This window comes from Hemitrygon akajei, chromosome 3 (assembly GCF_048418815.1).
Source record: "Hemitrygon akajei chromosome 3, sHemAka1.3, whole genome shotgun sequence".
Classification (NCBI taxonomy): domain Eukaryota; kingdom Metazoa; phylum Chordata; class Chondrichthyes; order Myliobatiformes; family Dasyatidae; genus Hemitrygon; species Hemitrygon akajei.
In genome coordinates, this window is record NC_133126.1 from 80,057,142 (window position 1) to 80,076,996 (window position 19,855).

Below are 19,855 nucleotides of genomic sequence, written 5' to 3' on the forward strand. Positions count from 1 at the left end.
CATCAATGATGCCAGTATTAAACCTAATTTTCCATCTTTCAGTCTTCAGAGGCAAGGTGAAAAGCATGGTTTTTGATTCCACTTGCTAAATCTGGAAACAAAAATACCAATTACAATTTACTATTGGGAAACAGAATTTATGCTCTCCATTGGTTGGAGTCATATCTTGTACACAAATTGTTGGAAGCCAGCACTACAGCAGCTCCTTAGGACAATGGCTTGAACCTAAACATCTTCAAATGTTTCATCAATGGTAATTCTTCCATCATAAGAACAGAAACTCTTCACCTCTGTTCCCAAGAAGGAAAGAGCACTGCCACCTGCAGGTTCTTCTCCAAGAAGTGTTTCAGGTCAAATGGCAGGGGCATCAGTAAAACTGCACAGCAATCATCGAACCTTCAATCTTACCAAACTTATTTAATGGCCATTGCCTTCTTGTCTGCCCCTAATATCTCCTAAAGAATGTAGAATTTTAGCATCACTAACAGTAAATTAAAATATTAAAAAAACAAAATTACTCCGACTTCTGACCTTTCTGAGTCCCAACCTGAGCCGTTCCTTCCGAAGGCCGCACTCAGTCTGAGGCCTCTTGTTTTCAGAGTGGTCCATATGGTCAAATTGGGCAGAAGAGCCTGATTCCATATTGTATGATTCAATGACACTCACTGCTCAGCGATCCAGCTATGCTGCAAACCCTTGGTGGTCTGTAGATTGCTACATCCAAACGTTACACACTGACACTAGGTTAGGAGCGTCCACACTACAAGTGGTGCAACAATGGGCCAATGAGCTGCTGATCAGAAAGTGGCTGGATTGGTGAGACCCACAAACTCTACCCCAGATGGGGTAGGAAGGTTGATGGTTTGTGAGCTGCTGCACTTTTTTCCTTCTTTAATATTAAGCCTCCGTGTGCTGCCAATGCCTGGACTCAAGGTTTTCAGTCATCCTGTTCAGCTACTGCTAGATTTTGAAAGGTCACAGACCATAGATTCCCAGGTGTCAGTGTTGCAATTTGTTTTCAAGGAGATTTGAAAGACATTGCTGAATCTTTTCCTCTGTACATTTGCTAATCTTTTCCCATGATAGAGCTCAGAACACAGGGTTTGCTTTTGGAGTGAATGTGAGGTATGCAAAAGAGTATATCCAATGGAGCTAACGGAATATAATTAGACCATCCACGCTGAGGATATGGACCTGGGAGAGGAGACTGACATTGGGTTTACTCATCCTGTCAGTGAACAAGAAGGATTTTGTAGAGACAGCGTTGGTGATGTCTCTCCAGTATCTTGACATGTACGGGGCATCCCCAGGTTGCGTTCCTGGGATCTGTCCACAAACTAATTTTTCTGTAAGTCAGAACCAAATTGTTTCTCCCTAAATGATAATGTAAAATCTTTACTTTGGGTGGCAGGGTGGAGATACATCGCAACAAAAGATGTGTAAGACACTCCTTCACACTAGCTTGCAGGTCATCCTTGGGCAAGGTGTGGCACCTGCTTATTACCCCCCCCCCCCCCCCAATCAGGGTCACGTGAAGTCACGGGACCAGGTGGTGGATGGTCGTATGAGTAGCTGGTGCATATCACAAGACCTGGTTATGCAACCACTGCCGCCAGGCAGACAACCTCTGAAGAATATTGATAATGGCTGGGGTCAGCCATCTTGTAAAGATACTGCCCAGAATAAGGCCATGGCAAACCAATTCTGTAGAAAAATTTGCCTGGAATAATCATGGTCACGGAAAAACCAGTATTTTCTATATCATACGACACATAACGAAAGAAAATCTTTAGTCTCAACAGTGCTGAGGAACAGATTAGTCGAGGGTAGACTGGAGGAGGTCAGCAGGCAGTGTAGGTGAGAAGAGTTGTTCCCAGCAAATGAACTGTGACAAATGTTCGTCTGAATGCAGCCATCCAGGTTGGGTGATGGAAGGGGTTGATTTTCTAGTTTGCAAAATACTGTAGTCTTCTTAATAAAAGAAAGTGTACACTAATGAGAGGTGCTTAGTGTTCATAAAATTTGAGCATACCTAAAGGAGAGCTTGGAGAAGATACTGCTTGTTTTCCATGGGTGATCTCTACATTGTTTCTCGGTGAACTCATTGCCAAACTCTTAGACATGGGATTCAAAACCTCCCTTGACTTCCTGACTAACAAACCACAGTCAATAAGGATAAACAACTATGTTTACACCATGAATACCAGTACAACACTGGTATCCTACAAGGATGCAACCTCAGCCCCCTACTCTACACCTATCCATCCATCACTGTGTGGCCAGACTTTGCTCGAACTCCATCTACATTTTTGCAGTTGACACTACTGTGGCGGACTGAATCTCAAATAACAGCAAGTCAGAGTACAGGAAAGAGATAGAGAGATGTGGCATGGTGTCATGATAACAAAGTCAAGGTCAGCAAAACAAAATGACTAATCATTAACTCAGGAACCGGGGCAGTGTGCACATTCCAGTTTACATAAGTGGATGAGACCTTAAAGTTCCCGGGAGCAAATTTCACCACTAATCTGTTCTAGGCCAACCACATGGATGCCATGGCCAAAACATTAAGAATCCAAATCAGGTTTAATATCTACAGCATATGTTGTGAAATTTGTTGTTTTGTGGCAGCAGTGCAAAGATAATAAAAACTGTGAAGTACATAAGTATACATAAAATAGTTAAATTAAATAATTAGTGCAAAAAAGTTTGTGAAGTTGTATTCATGGGTTCAATGTCCATTCAGAAATCGGATGGCAGAGAGGAAGAAGCTTTTCCTGCACCACTACTTCTACAGAAAGCTAAAGAAATTGGCATATCCCCTTGGACCCTCACCAGTTTTTATCAATCAATCATAGAAAGCATCATTGCTTGATATGGCAACTGCTCTGCACTAAACCAAAGGAAATCAGTCTCTGTCAGGCCTTCGTGGACATAAACCTCCCAGTCTCCACCCAACTAACACCTGCCACGCATTTCCAACTTATCATCTGCAGCCTACTTAAACCCAACTGTCATCCACAGTCCATGTTCATCCATTGAACCAGCCAGCCTCAACCAGTTGCTCCTAACTTTCAGTTACCTTGTCACCTGCTGCTTATCTGTTCTCCCTTGTTTTGTGCCCCTCGTGGCTTGTTGTCTTGGAGTTATTAATAAAGCATTGTTTACTCCTAAATAATCTCCACTGCTATGCTTTTGGGTCAAGCCTACTCTACAATTCCTCACAATCTCCCCTCCATGGAGTCTGTCTACGCTTCTCACTGCCTTAGTAAAGCAGCCAATGTGATGATCCATCCTACCCTGAACATTCTCTCTTCTCCCCACTCCCGTCTGGCAGAAGCCAGAAGAGCTTAAAATCACATACCACTTAGACTCAAAGACAGCTTCTATCCCGCAGTTATAAGAACATGCAACAGACCTGTTCTATGTTAAGGACCCTTGACATTACAATCTACCTCTTCATGCCCTTGCACATTGTTGCCTGCCTATGACGTACTCTCTGTAACTGTAATATTACATTCTCCTTTCTACTATTTTTTGTACTACTTCAATACACTTATGTGATGAAATTATCTGTATAGAAGGCATGCAAAACAGGTTCTCTACTGTACCTCATAACATATGACAATAATAAACCAAGTTTGAGGAGATTCGAATCGAGTACCTGAGAGCTGAATCGGGGAGATTATATATAAAGTTGAATTTCTGTAAGTCTGGTCTTTCGAACCCTTATTCCAAGTCTCAGAATCACATAGACAAATGCTGCCTAATATAAGTTTTTTTTTGCTGGGTTTTATGTCCTGATACCATACATTGTTTTCCTCAGTAGACAAGACCTTTGTTACACAGGTGAGTTCAATTTCACCATCCTTGCCTGCCTTCACAGAGTGGTGGCACCCAAGACTTAGAACGTGGTTGTTCTTTTACAAGGTTTCCTGTGAACTCTTATTGACAGAGAGAAGTGCTGCAGAATGCAGGCAGATGGTATGGGATCTTTGTTCAACAGATATTGAATTTAAGCTCTATCTCATTTTCGTTTCAGTGAACCAGCTGACAATGATTTAATGCTCATTCTCCTATGAAAAAGAGCTTTGACCAGCGACCAATCCAGACATCGGATGTTTGGAGGGGAGGGGATTTCAATCAGATCCACTAATTGAGGATAAAAGGAAGCAGCGGGTCAGAGTGACAAAAAAGCAAAGAGGGCAATAAAGAAAGAAAATATAGAAATGCACATTAGTATCAGTAAAGCAGAGGTTAAGTGTGTAATCTGGGGGAAAATTAACCAAATGTGACAAGAAAGATGGGACAGGGAGGGGAAAGGGAGGCATTTATATCAAATACAAAAAAGTGTTGCAGGTTCTAGGGTAGGAAGTAGATACAGAAGAGAGGGAATTGTGTGGACTAGTGCACTGTGCACTAAACCAAACATTGAAATTGATAGGGAAACACCAGACAGGATTGTGTGTGGAATGTCAGGAAGAGGAGTCAGTAGAACATGTAGTTCTGAGTTGCAGGAAGTATGGGATACAGAGAGAGATGATGAGAATTAATCTAAGGGAATTGGGGGTGCAGGAATTCACATTAAAAGGGTTGCTGGGCATGGGTGAGAGAACACAGGTCAGAGTATTTTTAGCTTTCTTAAGGGGTATAGGGGTTTTTTATAGGATATGATGGATAAACAGAAATAGGGTACTAGGATGGGGAGGATAAAGTGTAGGTTAGGGTATGTGTATGTGTGCGATTGGGTGAAGGGGTTTAGAATGTGAGTCCATCACATACTCCGGAACAGAAGGTGGCACCATTAAACTGGGTGCCAAACGCCATAAAACAAGATGGGGAGAGGGGGAGAGAGAGACAGACAAAAAAGAGTTTTGACCAGTAACCAATCAGCATTTGGGATTGGCGAGTCAGAGCAAAGTAAAGGAAGGCAGAGGCAGGTGCCTGTTGTCTGAGTCATAGTGGTGATCTTTAGCTCTTCAAGGCTTCAGCCAGCAAAAGTAAAGGGAAGAAAGCTCAAGTTTTTTTCCCCATCTCTTTATTTGCTGAGCTAGGAACAGTAGCGATGCTAGGCAGGACAGTGAAATGCTCCTCTTGTGGGATGTGGGAAGGCAGGGTGACCTCCAGTGTCCCTGACTACAACAGCGAGAAGTGCATCAAATCAAATAAAGGCACGCACTCGGAGGAGAAGTTAAATTGTATATTCACTTTGCAGAGAGAACAATAGATGGATAACACATGGATAAGTTATCAGTCAATAATTAGTGCTAAGGGGAGTCATTGCACTAACACTACACTGGAAACCCAGAGTAACACACACAAAATGCTGGAGGAACTCAGCAGGCCAGGCAGCATCTGGGAAAAGAGTACATTCGACGTTTCGGGCCGAGTTCCTCCAGCATTTTGTGTGTATGGCTGAGTGCCTCAGGCGTTATTTCTTTTATCTATGGCGTTCAAACAACATGTTTATCCATCAGTGAGACCTGTCTCCTCCCCGGTGTATTTGTACGCTGCTCCGGTCTACTGACACAACAGTTCTCCCCGGACTTTGGCCTGCGGTTTCCCCGTGGAAGAGTGTCCGACCTTTGGCCAGCCCCGTTACTGGGAATCCCGATGTCATGCGCAGTACGCGGCCCCTTAGTTGACGATCGGAGGATGTTTGTTGTGGCGGGGTCGGCGGTGCAGTTGCTGCGGAACTTTCAGTGGAGCCGATCTGACCGAGTCGCCATGTCTGCGAGTGCGTGGCTGGAGCCGGGCGCCAAATGCCTCTTCGATGAGCCGGTGCGGGTCCGGGTGAGTGGTCTGTCGCCGCTGCAACAGGTCACCATGAAGGCCGCCCTCGCTGATGAGAAGGGCGAGACTTTCAGTTCGGCGGCTTTCTACCGGGCAGACAAGCGGGGCGAGCTGGACCTGAGCCGCTTGCCGTCCCTGGGCGGCCACTACTCGGGCACCGAGCCCATGGGCCTCTTCTGGTCGCTCACGTCTGCCACTCCGTACAAGCGTCTGGTGAAGAAAGACGTGGCCACTTCGCCGCTGCGGGTCCGCATCGAAGTGTTTGATGGGCACAGCGGCGACCCCCAGGGGCTCCCACTGGCCGCCTGTGTCAATGAGCGGTGGTTCATGAGTGAAGGGGTGACCAGGGTCCCAGTGAGAAAGGGCAGGATCCGGGGGGTACTCTTCGTCCCACCTGGTAAGAATGGCACTTGTATGTATGTAATTGAGCCAATTTATTGTGTGTGTTTACCTTGCACTAAACTTAGAACATTTCAAGTCAAGTCACTTTTATTGCCATTTCGACCATAACTGCTGGTAGAGTACATAGTAAAAATGAGAGAACGTTTTTCAGGACAATGGTGTTACATGACACAGTACAAAAACTGGACTGAACTACGTTAAAAAGAACAACACAGAGAAAGCTACACTAGACTACAGACCTACCCAGGACTGCATAAAGTGCACAAAACAATGCAAACATTACAATAAATAATAAACAGGACAATAGGGCAAGGTGTCAGTCCAGGCTTTGGGTATTGAGGAGGGTATTTTTGGCTTTATAGAAGTTTTTTTTTAATAACATTGTACAATTTGAAACAATAATAATGTTAGCCAGCAGTTCAGTCTGCAGGAAGCTTTGGAAGATACAGGCTTTGGGTTTACTCAGGTTGGGGGTATGATCTCAATAGCCACCCAAAAGTTACTACCGTAGATTCCGGATTTTAAGCCGCTACTTTTTTCCCACATTTTGAACTGCTTTGAACTCTGCGGCCTTTAATATGGAGCGGCTAATGCATTTTTTTTTCATGCCGCCAAAAACATTTTGCCTCGTAACAGTAGACCAATAAAATCGATGAGTAGTTCACAGAGGTCCAATGAAATTGTACGATAAATCAAGCGCACTTTCACAATTAAATTATTGTAAATCAGTCATTTGTACTCACCCTCATCAACATGGAAAACACTCGAAGAAAAGCATTGTGCTGCCTTTATGGCAGTTATTTAGTTTATAATATTTTCGCTTAGTAATTCATTTTCTAGTTAAAGTTAGAAGAGTTTTAACTATATTTGTTTTCTGTACTACATCGCGGGATGCTATGACATCACACCCGGTTTCGCCGCGTCTTGTGGGAAATACCGGTTTGCGATAAACGGGAAGGAGGGGGGCGAGCGGCGGAGCGAAAACGCTGCTTTTAAGTTAAAGGCGATCAATAACTTTTCCTGGTAGGCTGCAGTATATATATTTTTTACCAGTCGTTAGGAGATATTGGAATGTTGTTCAGTAAAAAAGTATACGCAACGTATATTTAAAAGTAGCCGCGTTACAGGCACGGTTCGAAAAAAAGCATTTGCAATATGTATTTGTTTATGTTACCATATGGATTTAATTAAAAGTTAAAAAATCCTCACGTGTAATATCTTTCTGTGTAAATATCTCATATTACAACGTGGGACACCTGCGGCCGAAAATCCGGTGCGGCCTGTACAAGTAAAAAATTGATTTTCTTTCTAAAATTAGAGCCAGCGGCTTTTAATCAGGTGTGCTCTATAGTCCGGAATCTACGGTAAATGATAAGGCATTGAACGCTTTAGGTACATTGAAAACCTGCCACATTCTGATCTGGGAGTTTAATTGTAGGGATAGAATGTGGTTGTTCTTGTCTAAATACCTGCTGCAGTTTTAAAGATTTTCATTGGACTGCCTTTGGCAGTAATATTTCTCAAATAATTTTCATTAAAAAGACACAAGCACTTAGTTAATGCATTGCTTTGCATGGTAGCTTGTTTCAACTGCTATCAAAGTAGTATATTACATTGACAATTTTGCTTCATGTTGATTATTTGTGTAAAGTAGTGGTCACCAACCTTTTTAAGCCCAAGAACCCCTACCTCCGCCTTAGTGAAAGGCAAGATCGACCTACTAAATCGTTTAGAGAGAAAACAGCTCAGATTTTACTTCCAACTTGAGGCCCTTTATTTGGGCTAATTGTATTTTAATTACATCAAATGCTTTTATCAAACTTTCAAATTAATTTAACCAAGAAAACACTGTAACTAGCATATCAAACAGGCCATAGCTGCATCGAGCTCATCCAATAACGCCTTGAATAAGCGGTGCTGAAGCGCTTTTGCTCGAATCAAGTTTATCAGTTTGACCACCAGTGTCATTACATGAGAAAAGTCCACGACCTTCCCAGCCAAGGCCTGCTGATGAATCACATAGTGATAATCCAGGAAGTCAGTAAAATCAGGGTTATTACGGCACAGTGCTATAAAAACCAACGGGCACACCGCGCATTGCTGGGGCCCCATCAGTAGTAATTGCCACCAGTTTATGAATGGGGATGTCATTCTCATGGACTTTTTTTTAAACTCATTGTAAATATCCTCACCTCTTGTTCTCTCCTTTAAGTGCAAAAGAGTGAGGAAGTCCTTTTTTATAAAATCCTGGAAAGCCATTCTGACAAATACAAGCTGAGCTGTTTGCATTACATCCACGGATTCATCAAACTGTCGTGAAAAAATAGTCACAGAGTGACAAGTCCTTTAACACTGTCGATCCACGTCCTCTGAGTAGCATGTTTGCTGGGCCTTCAACCCCGATTTCAGCTCCTCAACTTTCCTGGTATTGGTAAACTTACTGAGACACTAGTATAAGTTTCAGGGGTACGCAAGCTAATGACACCACTGTTTTTGTTTCCCATTTCTTGTATTTTTGGGGAATGTTGGAATTTAAAGAGGGAGAAGGGTTGTAATGTGAGTATTATAAAGATAAGTTAATTCCAATTAGGATCATGGTAATATAGCAATGCTCCCGCAACGGAAACTGTTTGTAAAGAGAGATTGTTTCCGGGGTTGCGGGGTTTTCCTTCCGATCTTTTCAGCCCAGTGCGCATTAGTGAAAACATCTGTATGCGAATATCGTTTTACCGTCCTAGATAAAGTTATTCCTTTTGGGCATGAAGTTGTCAAGTTTTCAAAGTAGAAGTTACTACATATTTGCATCAAAAGGTTTATCAGGCATAATGTATTTGTGTATTTATTTTTCTTTTTTTTCGGGATCTACTGGGAAAGTCTCAAAGATCGACCGGTCGATCACCATCGACTGGTTGGTGACCACTAGTGTAGAGATACAGTGATGTTCACTTCAATGAACTTGACATCACCAATAGCCTGTCCTGATCCAATCACGTAGATGCCATGGCTAAGAAAGCACACCAGCACCCCTACTTCCTCAAGAGACTAAAGAAATGTAACATATTCCCTTTGATCCTTAATCCTTTAGTATCCTCATGTAGGAAAACAGCATCAGCACTGAGGCCACGGATATTCTGAATGGGCTTCACTGGGTAGGCCTTGTAGTTAGCTTCTCTGATGTGCAACTCCCAAAGCAGGTATTCTATTCCAAGCTCTGACACAGAGGAAATTACCAAGTAAGCAGAGAGAAAGGTTCAAGGGTGTGCTCAAGGTTCCTTGAAGAAGAGTCCAGGGAACTTCAGAGGAGAAGGTCCATTTGGATTAGTAATGAGAACCTCAAGACCATGCATGGGATCCTGCAGAGGCTCTGCAAAAGAAACATGCTTCTTCATGAACTATCCATGTACCAGTTCTGTTAGGTATCCGTGGAAGCATTTGTGCTTGGGTGTTGGCCTCTTGCTCCTACTCTTCTTGAGCAGTGAGGTCAATAATCCTTTTAGTGTGTCTTGCCCAGGTGGTGTTGGTAGCTTTACACATTGGTAGTGCTTAAGTAAAGATTTCTATGTAGTATTGACACCCCCACCCCCCCCCCAACTTTTGTATGTGACTGTGCTGATGCATTGGGCTTCTGTCATGCAAATTTAAATCAGTATCTATCCAGAAACCAGCCATGAATATTCATTCAGGAAAATGGTATGGACATAAGAGATTATGCAAATACTGGAAATCTTGAGCAACACACACAAATGGGCTGATACCCATTATCAGGACCGATGAAAGATCTCAGCCCGAAATGTCAACTGTTTATTTCTCTCCATGGATGGACATGTTACAGTTCTGTCCATCAGCTGGCATTTGTCCCTATGGGCTTTGTCTTTCTCAACTGTGTGGAGGAAGATGCTATCATACCATATTGCATCCAGACTCACTGAATTATTAATCATGTCACTCCTCTTGCAACTTTATAGTGTTGGCCTGGCCTTTCTCTCATGCCACCCTTTTCCTTGGCCCAGTACCCTCTACGTTAGGTGGAGGTATAACTTCTTTAGCTGGGATGGATGTCTCAAGGAAATCCTTCTCGATCCTTGAAGCTTCAATGCAAAAGAATGCCGGAAGAAATGATCGTGCAGAAACAAAAAAATTAATATCCCCAAATCAACCAAAACTCTGGCACCCTCCAGTTCCCATTAACTTAAAAATTGAGGAAGTTACACATTTTGAATACTCCCTCCCTCTGGTGCTCTTGACGTACTGAGGCCATCCTGAGAGGCTGACCAGATGCAATTGTGGGACATCCTTGTTCATGTCCCTGTGGTTCCTGTTGGGGTGTCCTACATGCCCTTGCAAAATGACCTGGTTTCCCACAATTCTAATTCTTCATCTACTTTGGGTTTCCTGGGGCTGATATCTTCTCCTTGCCTTAGGAGTGCGTAATTGAGTGGGGAATCTTTGGTTTTACTCCCCCCACTTGTAATCCCCCTCATCTTCATTCCAGACTGGGATAGAATTTACGCCTGCCTAACAGAATCAGTCTTAGCATTCTCTGTAGCCTTTCCTATTTCTTTCACCTCCTCTTCCCATGCTCCAGCAAGCCTTTGGAGTACCAAATCATAAACACAAGGGATTCTGCAAATGCTGGAAATCCAGAGCAACACAAAATACTGGAGGAACTCAGCAGGTCAGGCAGCATCTATGGAAATAAGTAAACAGTCAATGTTTTGGGCTGTGACCCTTCATCAAGACTGAAAAGGAAGGAGGGAAGACTGCAGAATAAAAAGTGGTGGGTGGGGGGAGGCAAAGGAGGACAAGCTAGAAGATGATAAGTGAAGTCAGGTAGGTAGGAAAGGTAAAGGAGGAATATGATAGGGTAGGGGAGTGAACCATGGAAGAAAGAAGAAGGGGCACCAGGGGGAGGGTATAGGCAGGTGAGGAGAAGGGGCAATCCTATTCCAAATTGTCAGTCCGTGGCGGCCTCTTTTGCCATGATAAGGCCATTCTCTGGGTGAAGGAGCAAAATCTCTTATTCCATCTAGGTAATCTCCATCCAACCTGACAGCATGAACATCAATTTCTCCTTCCAGTAATTTTTTCTTTTCCCCTCCCTCTTCTGTTCCCCACTTCTGCATCTTAACTCTTCTCAATGTTGAGGCAGGTATACTAACAACATTTAGAAAGTACTAGGACAGGTACATGGATAGACAGGTGTAGAGGAATGTGGGCAAAGGGGACTAGCTTAGATGGGAATCTTGGGCGGATGGACCAGTTGGGCTAAAGGCCCATTTCCATGCTGTATTATTCTATGACACTGATTTTAGTTCCAGTGCCAAAATTATATCTTTTGTGAATAGCTAGGACCTAAATACTGATATCTGTAGTTCCCCACTTGTCACCACTAGCTATCCTAAGTAAGCCCCATTTATAACAATTCAGAGTTTTGTGCATAATACATGATGTACAGAGTCTTAATTACATTGTAAATTTCTGTGATGAATCACTGTAATCTTTGAATTTGACAGGCGATGGTCCATTTCCAGGGGTTATTGATGTGTATGGGTCAGTCGGTGGGGTGGTTGAGCACAGAGCTAGCCTCTTGGCAAGCCATGGATTTCTGACGCTGGCTTTAGGATATTTTGGATTCGACGACCTTCCAAAGGACTTTCTCAACCTTGATCTTGAATACTTTGAAGAAGCTGTGAACTTTTTGAGGGACCATTCAAAGGTAAGATGCTTCATGTTCCATTTAGAAAATAATTTTGAATATGATTCTTTGAAAAAGAGTGCAATTAATTTGCATATTTTCCTTGCCATCTTGTGATGTCAAGTAAGATCCTGGGGGAGATAAAATGCCCAATTCACGAAGATCTCGGGAATGTCGATGTTGAATGCAGGGAAGGAAATACTCAGATATCAGTGCTTGTTATAACTGGACAGCAATTAAACCAGCTAGCAGGAACTCCTCCACTCCCTTTCCTGAGATGGCCATACACATTTCAGCAAACTATTAAGAGGTTGAAAACTGGAAAGAAGTAGTTCTGGGCATGTAATTTCCTTGCTGCTTTTGTCATAGATAAGTTACCTCTTAACAGTTCAATTAGGTGTTCAAACTTAAGCCGTGCATGCCTGAACATTTGAGCTATCTGTTCATTTGGGACAATTTTTGAGGAGAGTTGAGTTAAAGGAACAGGGAGGGATGAAAGAATGGAGGGAACAATAGAAGGGGATACCAAAATTCCACATTGGTTGGGGTATTTCCTTTCTTTAAGTAGGAAATTGCCCGTCTTATGCATTTTTACATCATTTTCACAATCTGAAATCCATCTTGCAAAGATTGGGATGATGAATAATTCCAAGCTATTGTTCCAGGGACACCTGATAGGCACAACCACCCAGGAAAATGTGATTTGTTGCTTGTACTCTGATTGGTCTAGAACATCCCTGGTCTTCGAAATACAGACTATTGATTTAAAATCTCATCTGGAAGACTAAGCTAAGCATTTTTAATGTATGTTAAGACTGCTAAAATAATATAAAGATAACGGGTAAACATAAAAGAATCAAGCTGGGATTTAAAAATAAATGAAATCAGAAAATCTGGAAATTGTCAGAAAATCCAGCAGAATCTGCCAAAAAATTCCAGTTAAAATTTGAGTTGGTGACATTTCATCAGAACTGGAAAATGTCATCTATCAACAAATGAGAAACTGCAGAAGCTGGAAATGCTGGAGGAACTCAGCAGGCCAGGCAGCATCTATGGGGAAGAGTACAGTCGACATTTCGGGCCGAACCCTTCGGCAGGACTGGAGAACAAAAACTGAGGAGTAGATTTGAAAAGGTGGTGGGGGGATGCGGGGGGTGAGAGAAACACCAGGCGATATATGAAACTTTGGAGGGGGAGCAATGAAACAAAGATCTAGGAAATTGATTGGTGAAAGAGACAGAAGGCCATGGAAAAAAGAAAAAGGGAGGGGGAGGAGATAACATGAGAGAGGGACAAGGGGATGGAAAATGGTGAAGGGAGGGGGTGGAGGTATTACTGGAAGTTTGTCAAATCAGTGTTCATTCCATAAGGTTGGAGGCTATTCAAACGGAATATAAGGTGTTTTTCCTCAAACCTAAGTTGGAGGAACACCTAAGTGTAGCCTTATCCTGGCAGTGAAGGAGGCCATAGATCGGTGGTTCCCAACGTGGGGCGTACGCCCCACAGGGGGGTAATTTGATTTTTAAGGGGGGCAATTCGAGAATGAGTTATTAACAGTGAATTTTTTCTAGTAAGTCTGTGTGAGTATGAGTGTGTGTGCGAGTTAATACATATGTGTATATACAGTATGCATACATAAAAATACTTGTGTGTATGTACATGTGTAATTGCATATGTACTGTATATATAGTGTATCACCATCATTACAACCATCAAATGGCTTTCATAATTAAATTAATGAATTGACTGATGTAGGAAGGAACGAATGAACAAGTCCAAATGCGTAAGAAACTCGTACGAGGTCGCGCCAATGCTGCTTTTTGCAGTAGCTTTCGGTTCTTGGTGGTGTGAAAGTGTGTACATTGCGTCATCTCTTTTAAACGGTGTATCTGTCTTTGTATGCTGTAGAAACGAATCGGCATTGTTTTATTTATTTATTATTATTATTTTAATATCACTTAATGTTCTTTTTTTTACAATTTCTTCCTCAGAACTTTAACAGTCCTTTGGTTCTTTTATTTTTCTCTTTCATGAATGCCATGTTCTTTGGAAGCTTGTTTAAACCAAGTTAATGGTCTTTTAGGCTTCCTCCAGGTGAATAGGAGTTCACTTTTTAAATAATAAGAATTATATATCACCACAGGGGGCATCAGGATTTTAGAGGTGATTAGGTGAGGCATGGCCAAAAAAAGGTTGGGAACTACTGCCATAGATGGACAAATCGGAATGGGAAGTGAAAGTAAAATGGGTGGCCACTGGGAAATTCTGCTTTTTCTGACGGACGGAGCGCAGATGCTTGGCGAAGCGGTCTTCTAATCTAGGTTGGGTATCACCGATATGCAAGAGGCGACACCGGGAGCACCAAACACAGTATATGACCCCAACAGATGCACTGGTGAAGTGTCACCTCACCTGGAAGGACTGTTGGGGCCCTGAATGGTAGTGAGGGAGGAGGTGAAGGGTCAAGTGTAGCACTTGTTCTGCTTGCAAAGATAAGTGCCAAGAGGGAGATCAGTGGGGAGGGGTGAATGGACAAGGGAGTCGCATAGGGAACAATCCCTGCGGAAGTGTGGGGGGAGGAGTGCAGAGGGAAAGGTGTGCTTGGTGGTAGGATCCTGTTGGAGATGGCAGAAGTTCTGGTGAATTATGTGCTGGACTTGGAGGCTGGTGGGGTGGTAGATGAGGACAGGAGAAACCCTATCCCTGATAGGGTGGTGGGTGGATGGTATAAGAGTAGACATACATGAAATGGAAGAGATACGGTTGAGGGCAGCATCGATGGTGGAGGAAGGGAAGCCTCTTTCTTTGAAAAAGGATGACATCTCCTTTGTTCTAGAATGAAAAGCCTCATCCTGAGAGCAAATTTTTTTTACAAAATATAGTTTATTCAAAAATACAATTATGTACAATAAACCATTAAATGTCTCTCAATCCTTTACAAATGTTTCCATTACAGTCTTTACATTCCCACACTTTTAGCCACCCACGTGACACTCTGTTGTTTCATATTTACATACCGTTGTTGAGGAGTATACTCCCCGCCACCCTACCCCTCAACTCCCGCGGGAGAAGAACTCTAAACTGTGGTCCTTCCCCTGAGAGCAGATTTTTTTTTATTAAACAAAATATACTTTATTCAAAAATAAAATTATATACAATACACCATTCAATGACTCTTAGTCCTTTACAAATGTTTCCATTACGGTCTTTACATTCCCACACTTTTGCCACCCACGTGGCACTCTGTTATTCCATATTTCCCTCAACTCCGGCGGGAGAAGAACCCTAGACTGTGGTCCTTCCCCACTGGACCCTTGCGGTGGCTGCACCAGGTTTCAGTGCGTCCCTCAGCACGTACTCCTGCAGCCGAGAATGTGCCAGTCGGCAGCATTCCCCCACGGACATCTCCGTGTGCTGGTAGACCATCAAGTTTCGGGCCGACCAAAGAGCGTCTTTGACCGAGTTGATGATCTGCCAGCAGCACCGGATGTTGGTCTCGGTGTGCGTCCCCAGGAACAGCCTGTAGATCAGAGAGTCCTCTGTCATGCAGCTGCTGAGGATGAACCTCGACAATGTCCCTTCCATCCTCCTCCACACCTCGGCGAACCCACAGTGTGCAAAGAGATGGGTCACCGACTCCTCCTCACTGCAGTCCTCCCGTGGGCAGAGGGGTATGGAGACGACATTCCGGGCATACAGGAGGGATCGGACTGGAAGGGCCCCTCTCACCGCCAGCCAAGCGAAGTCTTGGTGCCTGTTGGTGAGGTCTGGCGATGAGGCATTTTGCCAGATGAACTGGACGGTCTGCTCAGGGAACCGCCCCACTGTGTCCATCACGTTCTCCTGCGGTTCCTCAGGACCACAGGACCACTGCCTGATGGCCCTGTGGTCAAAGGTGTTGACCTGAAAGAACTTCTCTACAAAGGACAGATATGGCGGCAACGACCAGCTGACGGGTGGTGCATGTGAAAGGGACCAGACCCATCCTTCATATCCAGGGCAACAGGTAGAACCTGGGCACATAGTGGTACTTGGTGCCCACATACCTGGGATCCACACACAACCGGATGCAGCCACACTGGAAGCTGGCCATCGGGGTGAGGGCGACATTGGGAACGTTTTTGCCCCCATTGTCCAGGGACTTGTGCATGGTGGTCTGTCTGACCCGCTCCATCTTGGATCCCCAGACGAATCTGAAGACGGCCCGGGTGATTTCCGAGCTGAAGGAGCGGGGGACTGGCCACACCTGCGCCAAGTACAGCAGCCCTGAGAGCACCTCACACCTGATGACCAGGTTCTTGCCCGCTATCGATAGGGAGCACCCTCCCCACAGTCCCAGTTTCTGTTTGACCTTGGCAGTCCGTTCCTGCCAGTTCTTGTTGCATGCCTCGGCGCCTCTGAACCAGATCCCCAACTCCTTCACGTGATCAGACCTGATGGTGAAGGGGACACTGGATCGGTCGGGCCAGCTGCCGAAGAGCATGGCTTCGTTCTTTGTGCGGTTGACCCTGGCCCCCAAAGCCAACTCAAACTGTTTGCAGATGCTGATCAGCCTGAGAACTAACCTCGGATCAGAGCAGAAGACGGTGACATCGTCCGTGTACAGGGAGGTTTTGACTTGGGTCCCTCCACTGCCTGGCAGCATCACCCCTCTTATGCCCTCATCCCTTCTGATGGCTTCGGCAAAGGGTTCTATGCAGCACACAAATAAGACAGGGGAGAGGGGGCAGCCCTACCTGACTCCAGACCTGATGGGGAAGCTGTCTGTTTCCCACCCATTGACCTGGACTGTACTACACATATCTGTGTAGAGCAGTTTGATCCAATTCCGGATTCCCTCCCCAAATCCCATTTTGGAGAGTACATCCGCCATGTACATGTGCGATATCCTGTCGAAGGCTTTCTCCTGGTCCAAGCTGACCAGGCAGGCGTCCACCCCCCTGTCCTGCACGTAGGCAATGGTGTCCCTCAGCAGCACGAGGCTGTCTGAAATCTTCCTGCCCGATACAGCACAGGTTTGGTCCGGATGGATCACCTGCTCCAGTGCAGACTTGACCCTGTTGGCGATAGCCTTGGACAGGATCTTGTCCACATTCAGGAGTGAGATGGGCCTCCAATTTCTAATGTCTTCCCTCTCCCCCTTCTGCTTGTAGATGAGGGTGATGATGCCCTTCCTCATGGATTCTGACATGCTGCCCGCCAGGAGCATAGTGTTGTACACTTCCAGCAGGTCAGGGCCCATCCGGTTCCACAGAGCCGAATACAACTCGACCGGTAAGCCGTCGCTTCCGGGAGTCTTACTGACTCAAAGGAACGGATGGAGCCAGTCAGCTCATCCAGGGTCAGTGGCTGGAGAGCCCCTGAGAGCAGATTTTTTTTAACAAAATATACTTTATTCAAAAATAAAATTATATACAATAAACCATTCAATGACTCTCAATCCTTTACAAATGTTTCCATTACAGTCTTTACCTTCCCACACTTATGCCACCCAGGTGGCACTCTGTTACTTCATATTTACATACACCTGTTCGGGGTATACACCCCACCTCCCTACCCCTCAACTCCTGCGGGAGAAGAACCCTAGACTGTGGCCCTTCCCCACTGGGCCCTTGCGGTGGCTGCACCAAGTTTGATTGCATCCCTCAGCACGTACTCCTGCAGCCGAGAATGTGCCAGTCATAGTGGAGATGGAGGAATTGAGAGAAGGGAATGGTGTTTTTACAAGTGGCAGGGTGGGACAAGGTATGGTACAAGTGGTTCCCCCCAAAAGTTGTTCTAACTTAATTTATTAGAAGTATATATAATAAAGTTGATGCTGTTAACATGTGCATAAATTACTGTTTAAGGTATCAGGTCCTGGAGTTGGAGCAATAGGAATATCAAAGGGAGGAGACCTGGTTCTTTCAATGACTACATTTATACCACATGTCAGAGCAGCTGTCAGTATTGGTGGATGCAATGCAAACACTTTAGGTGCTTTGCATTACAAAAACATCACTCTTCCAGGCCTGGGTATTTCATTGGACCAAACTAGGTTTCTGGAATCAAATCTTATTGATATCTCTCAAGTAACTAATAACCCAAGGGATGAAGAAAATAAAGATTGTATCATCCCATTAGAAAAGGCTGAGGGTAATTTTTTGTTTGTGGTTGGAGAGGATGACAAGAATTGGAACTCTGCACTCTTTGCTCAGCAAGCTATCGAACGACTGAAGGAAAATGGAAAAGAGAACTATGAAATTCTTACCTACCCAAAGGCAGGACACCTGCTGGAGCCCAGCTATTTTCCATTCTGCTTTGCCTCTTTTCATCGGTTGGTAGGGCTTCCTGTGATATGGGGAGGAGAAATGAAAGAGCATTCATTAGCCCAGATAGACCTTTGGCCGAAGATACAAATGTTTCTGAGAAAACATCTTGAAAAACAACGAAGTAACTTGTGAAAATAGCTAATATCTAAATATTTAATACCTGATTCATGAAATGGATTGGATTATTTAATAAATCATTTTTTTTTTAATATTAAGTATTTGATTCCATTTGTATTTGCATGTACTTTGTGGAGAATGATTTTAAAAGTTTAACACATTGAAACCAGTAACATTTTCCTTACCTTTCCCATATCTATGATGTAATATTTTTCTGTCAATTTCATTAATGGCATTAAAGTTTTCTGCGTGAATATTTTTGGTTTGCTTGTTTGCTTCTGTTCAATTAAGATTCATTATTGAGAATACAGGAACTTAAGAAGTGGACTGCTGTTGGTAAAGGCCTGTTCTAAAGCATACAGGTGAAGAAATACCAGCTATTATTGATCAGGTTAGATTACATCAGTACTTCTAGAATGCTGGTATCTAATTAATGGTAGGAGAAGGACATTTTCATATCTTAGAGAGCATTTGATCTTCACACGCCATACTATTAACCCAAAAGAGAAAACAACAAAAAAATTATTTTGACAACAAATTCTGAACTGTTCCATTGTTCATTACTGGACAAGCCATTTCTTAATAAATAGACTGGTCTTACCAATGTGGTTTCCTAGATTTTAACCTGAGTCACCGAACCACTGTGCCTTTTAATTATTAAATAGTGCATGTCTTACAAGATTTACCGGTAATTTAATTTTTTAATAAGTGCAAAACTCCAGGTGAAGTTTTTAAATATTATTTTGCAAATATCCCATGAATTGCTGTGGGATATGGAATAGCTAGCAAAAGGAATTCATCATCCATTCCTAATATCACTGGAGATGGTAGTGATAATATATCTAGAAAAGTTTTTATATTTAGCTGAATGCCATTGTTGGGTTACGTACCACAGTAATGCACAGAAGCAAGCCCTTTGGCCCATATAGACCATTTTGGATTATTATGCTAACTTTCCATCAATCTGTATCTGGACCACAGCCCTCCATAACCCTCCCATCCACATGCCTATTCAAACTTCTCTTCAACTTGAAATTGAGGATGTCCTTTGAGCTCTTTGTGCTTTGATCTGGCTTTAGATCCCTTAGCTATTGCTTTTTGAGAATCTAGTGATAGCACTGGTATTTTAAGGAGAGGTACTACCCAAAGTGTTTTGCTCTATGCTGATGATCTATTGCTTTTTATTTCTAATGTTGAGACCTCGTTACCTCCTACACTTTCTTTACTCTCCTGTTTCAGCCAGTTTTCAGGATATAAATTGAATTTACATAAGAGTGAACTTTTCCCCTTGAATAATCTGCTATCAATTAATACTAACCTTCCTTTTAAAATTGTAAGAAATCAATTTACCTATCTGGGTGCAACAATTACTAAGAACTGTAAACACCTACTTAAAGAAAATTTTCTTACCCTTTTGAATTACGTGAAAAGAGCACTATCAAACTGGTCGCCCCTCTCTCTCTCATTGATTCATTGAATTAACTCTATTAAAATGAATATCCTACCTAAATTTATATACCTTTTTCAGGTCTTACCT

At 43.4% G+C, this 19,855-nt stretch overlaps 1 protein-coding gene across 1 annotated transcript; it reads left to right on the top strand.

Moving 5' to 3' along the window:
- The first annotated feature begins 5,515 nt into the window (after positions 1-5,515).
- On the top strand, positions 5,516-18,574 carry LOC140725144 (acyl-coenzyme A thioesterase 1-like). Its single transcript, XM_073040212.1, has 3 exons — positions 5,516-6,190; positions 11,709-11,911; positions 17,740-18,574. The coding sequence occupies exons 1-3, from the start codon at positions 5,614-5,616 to the stop codon at positions 18,331-18,333; spliced, it is 1,374 nt and encodes a 457-aa protein (XP_072896313.1). The 5' UTR covers positions 5,516-5,613; the 3' UTR covers positions 18,334-18,574.
- The last annotated feature ends 1,281 nt before the right edge of the window (positions 18,575-19,855 follow it).

What these genes read in the sequence shown, in the direction of transcription:
- LOC140725144 (XM_073040212.1), top strand. Translation starts at nt 5,614, where the DNA reads ATGTCATGCGCAGTACGCGGCCCCTTAGTTGACGATCGGAGGATGTTT. An exon ending in GGTACTCTTCGTCCCACCTG is followed by an intron (nt 6,191 to 11,708) that starts GTAAGAATGGCA and finishes TGAATTTGACAG; the next exon opens with GCGATGGTCCATTTCCAGGG. An exon ending in TTTTGAGGGACCATTCAAAG is followed by an intron (nt 11,912 to 17,739) that starts GTAAGATGCTTC and finishes TTACTGTTTAAG; the next exon opens with GTATCAGGTCCTGGAGTTGG.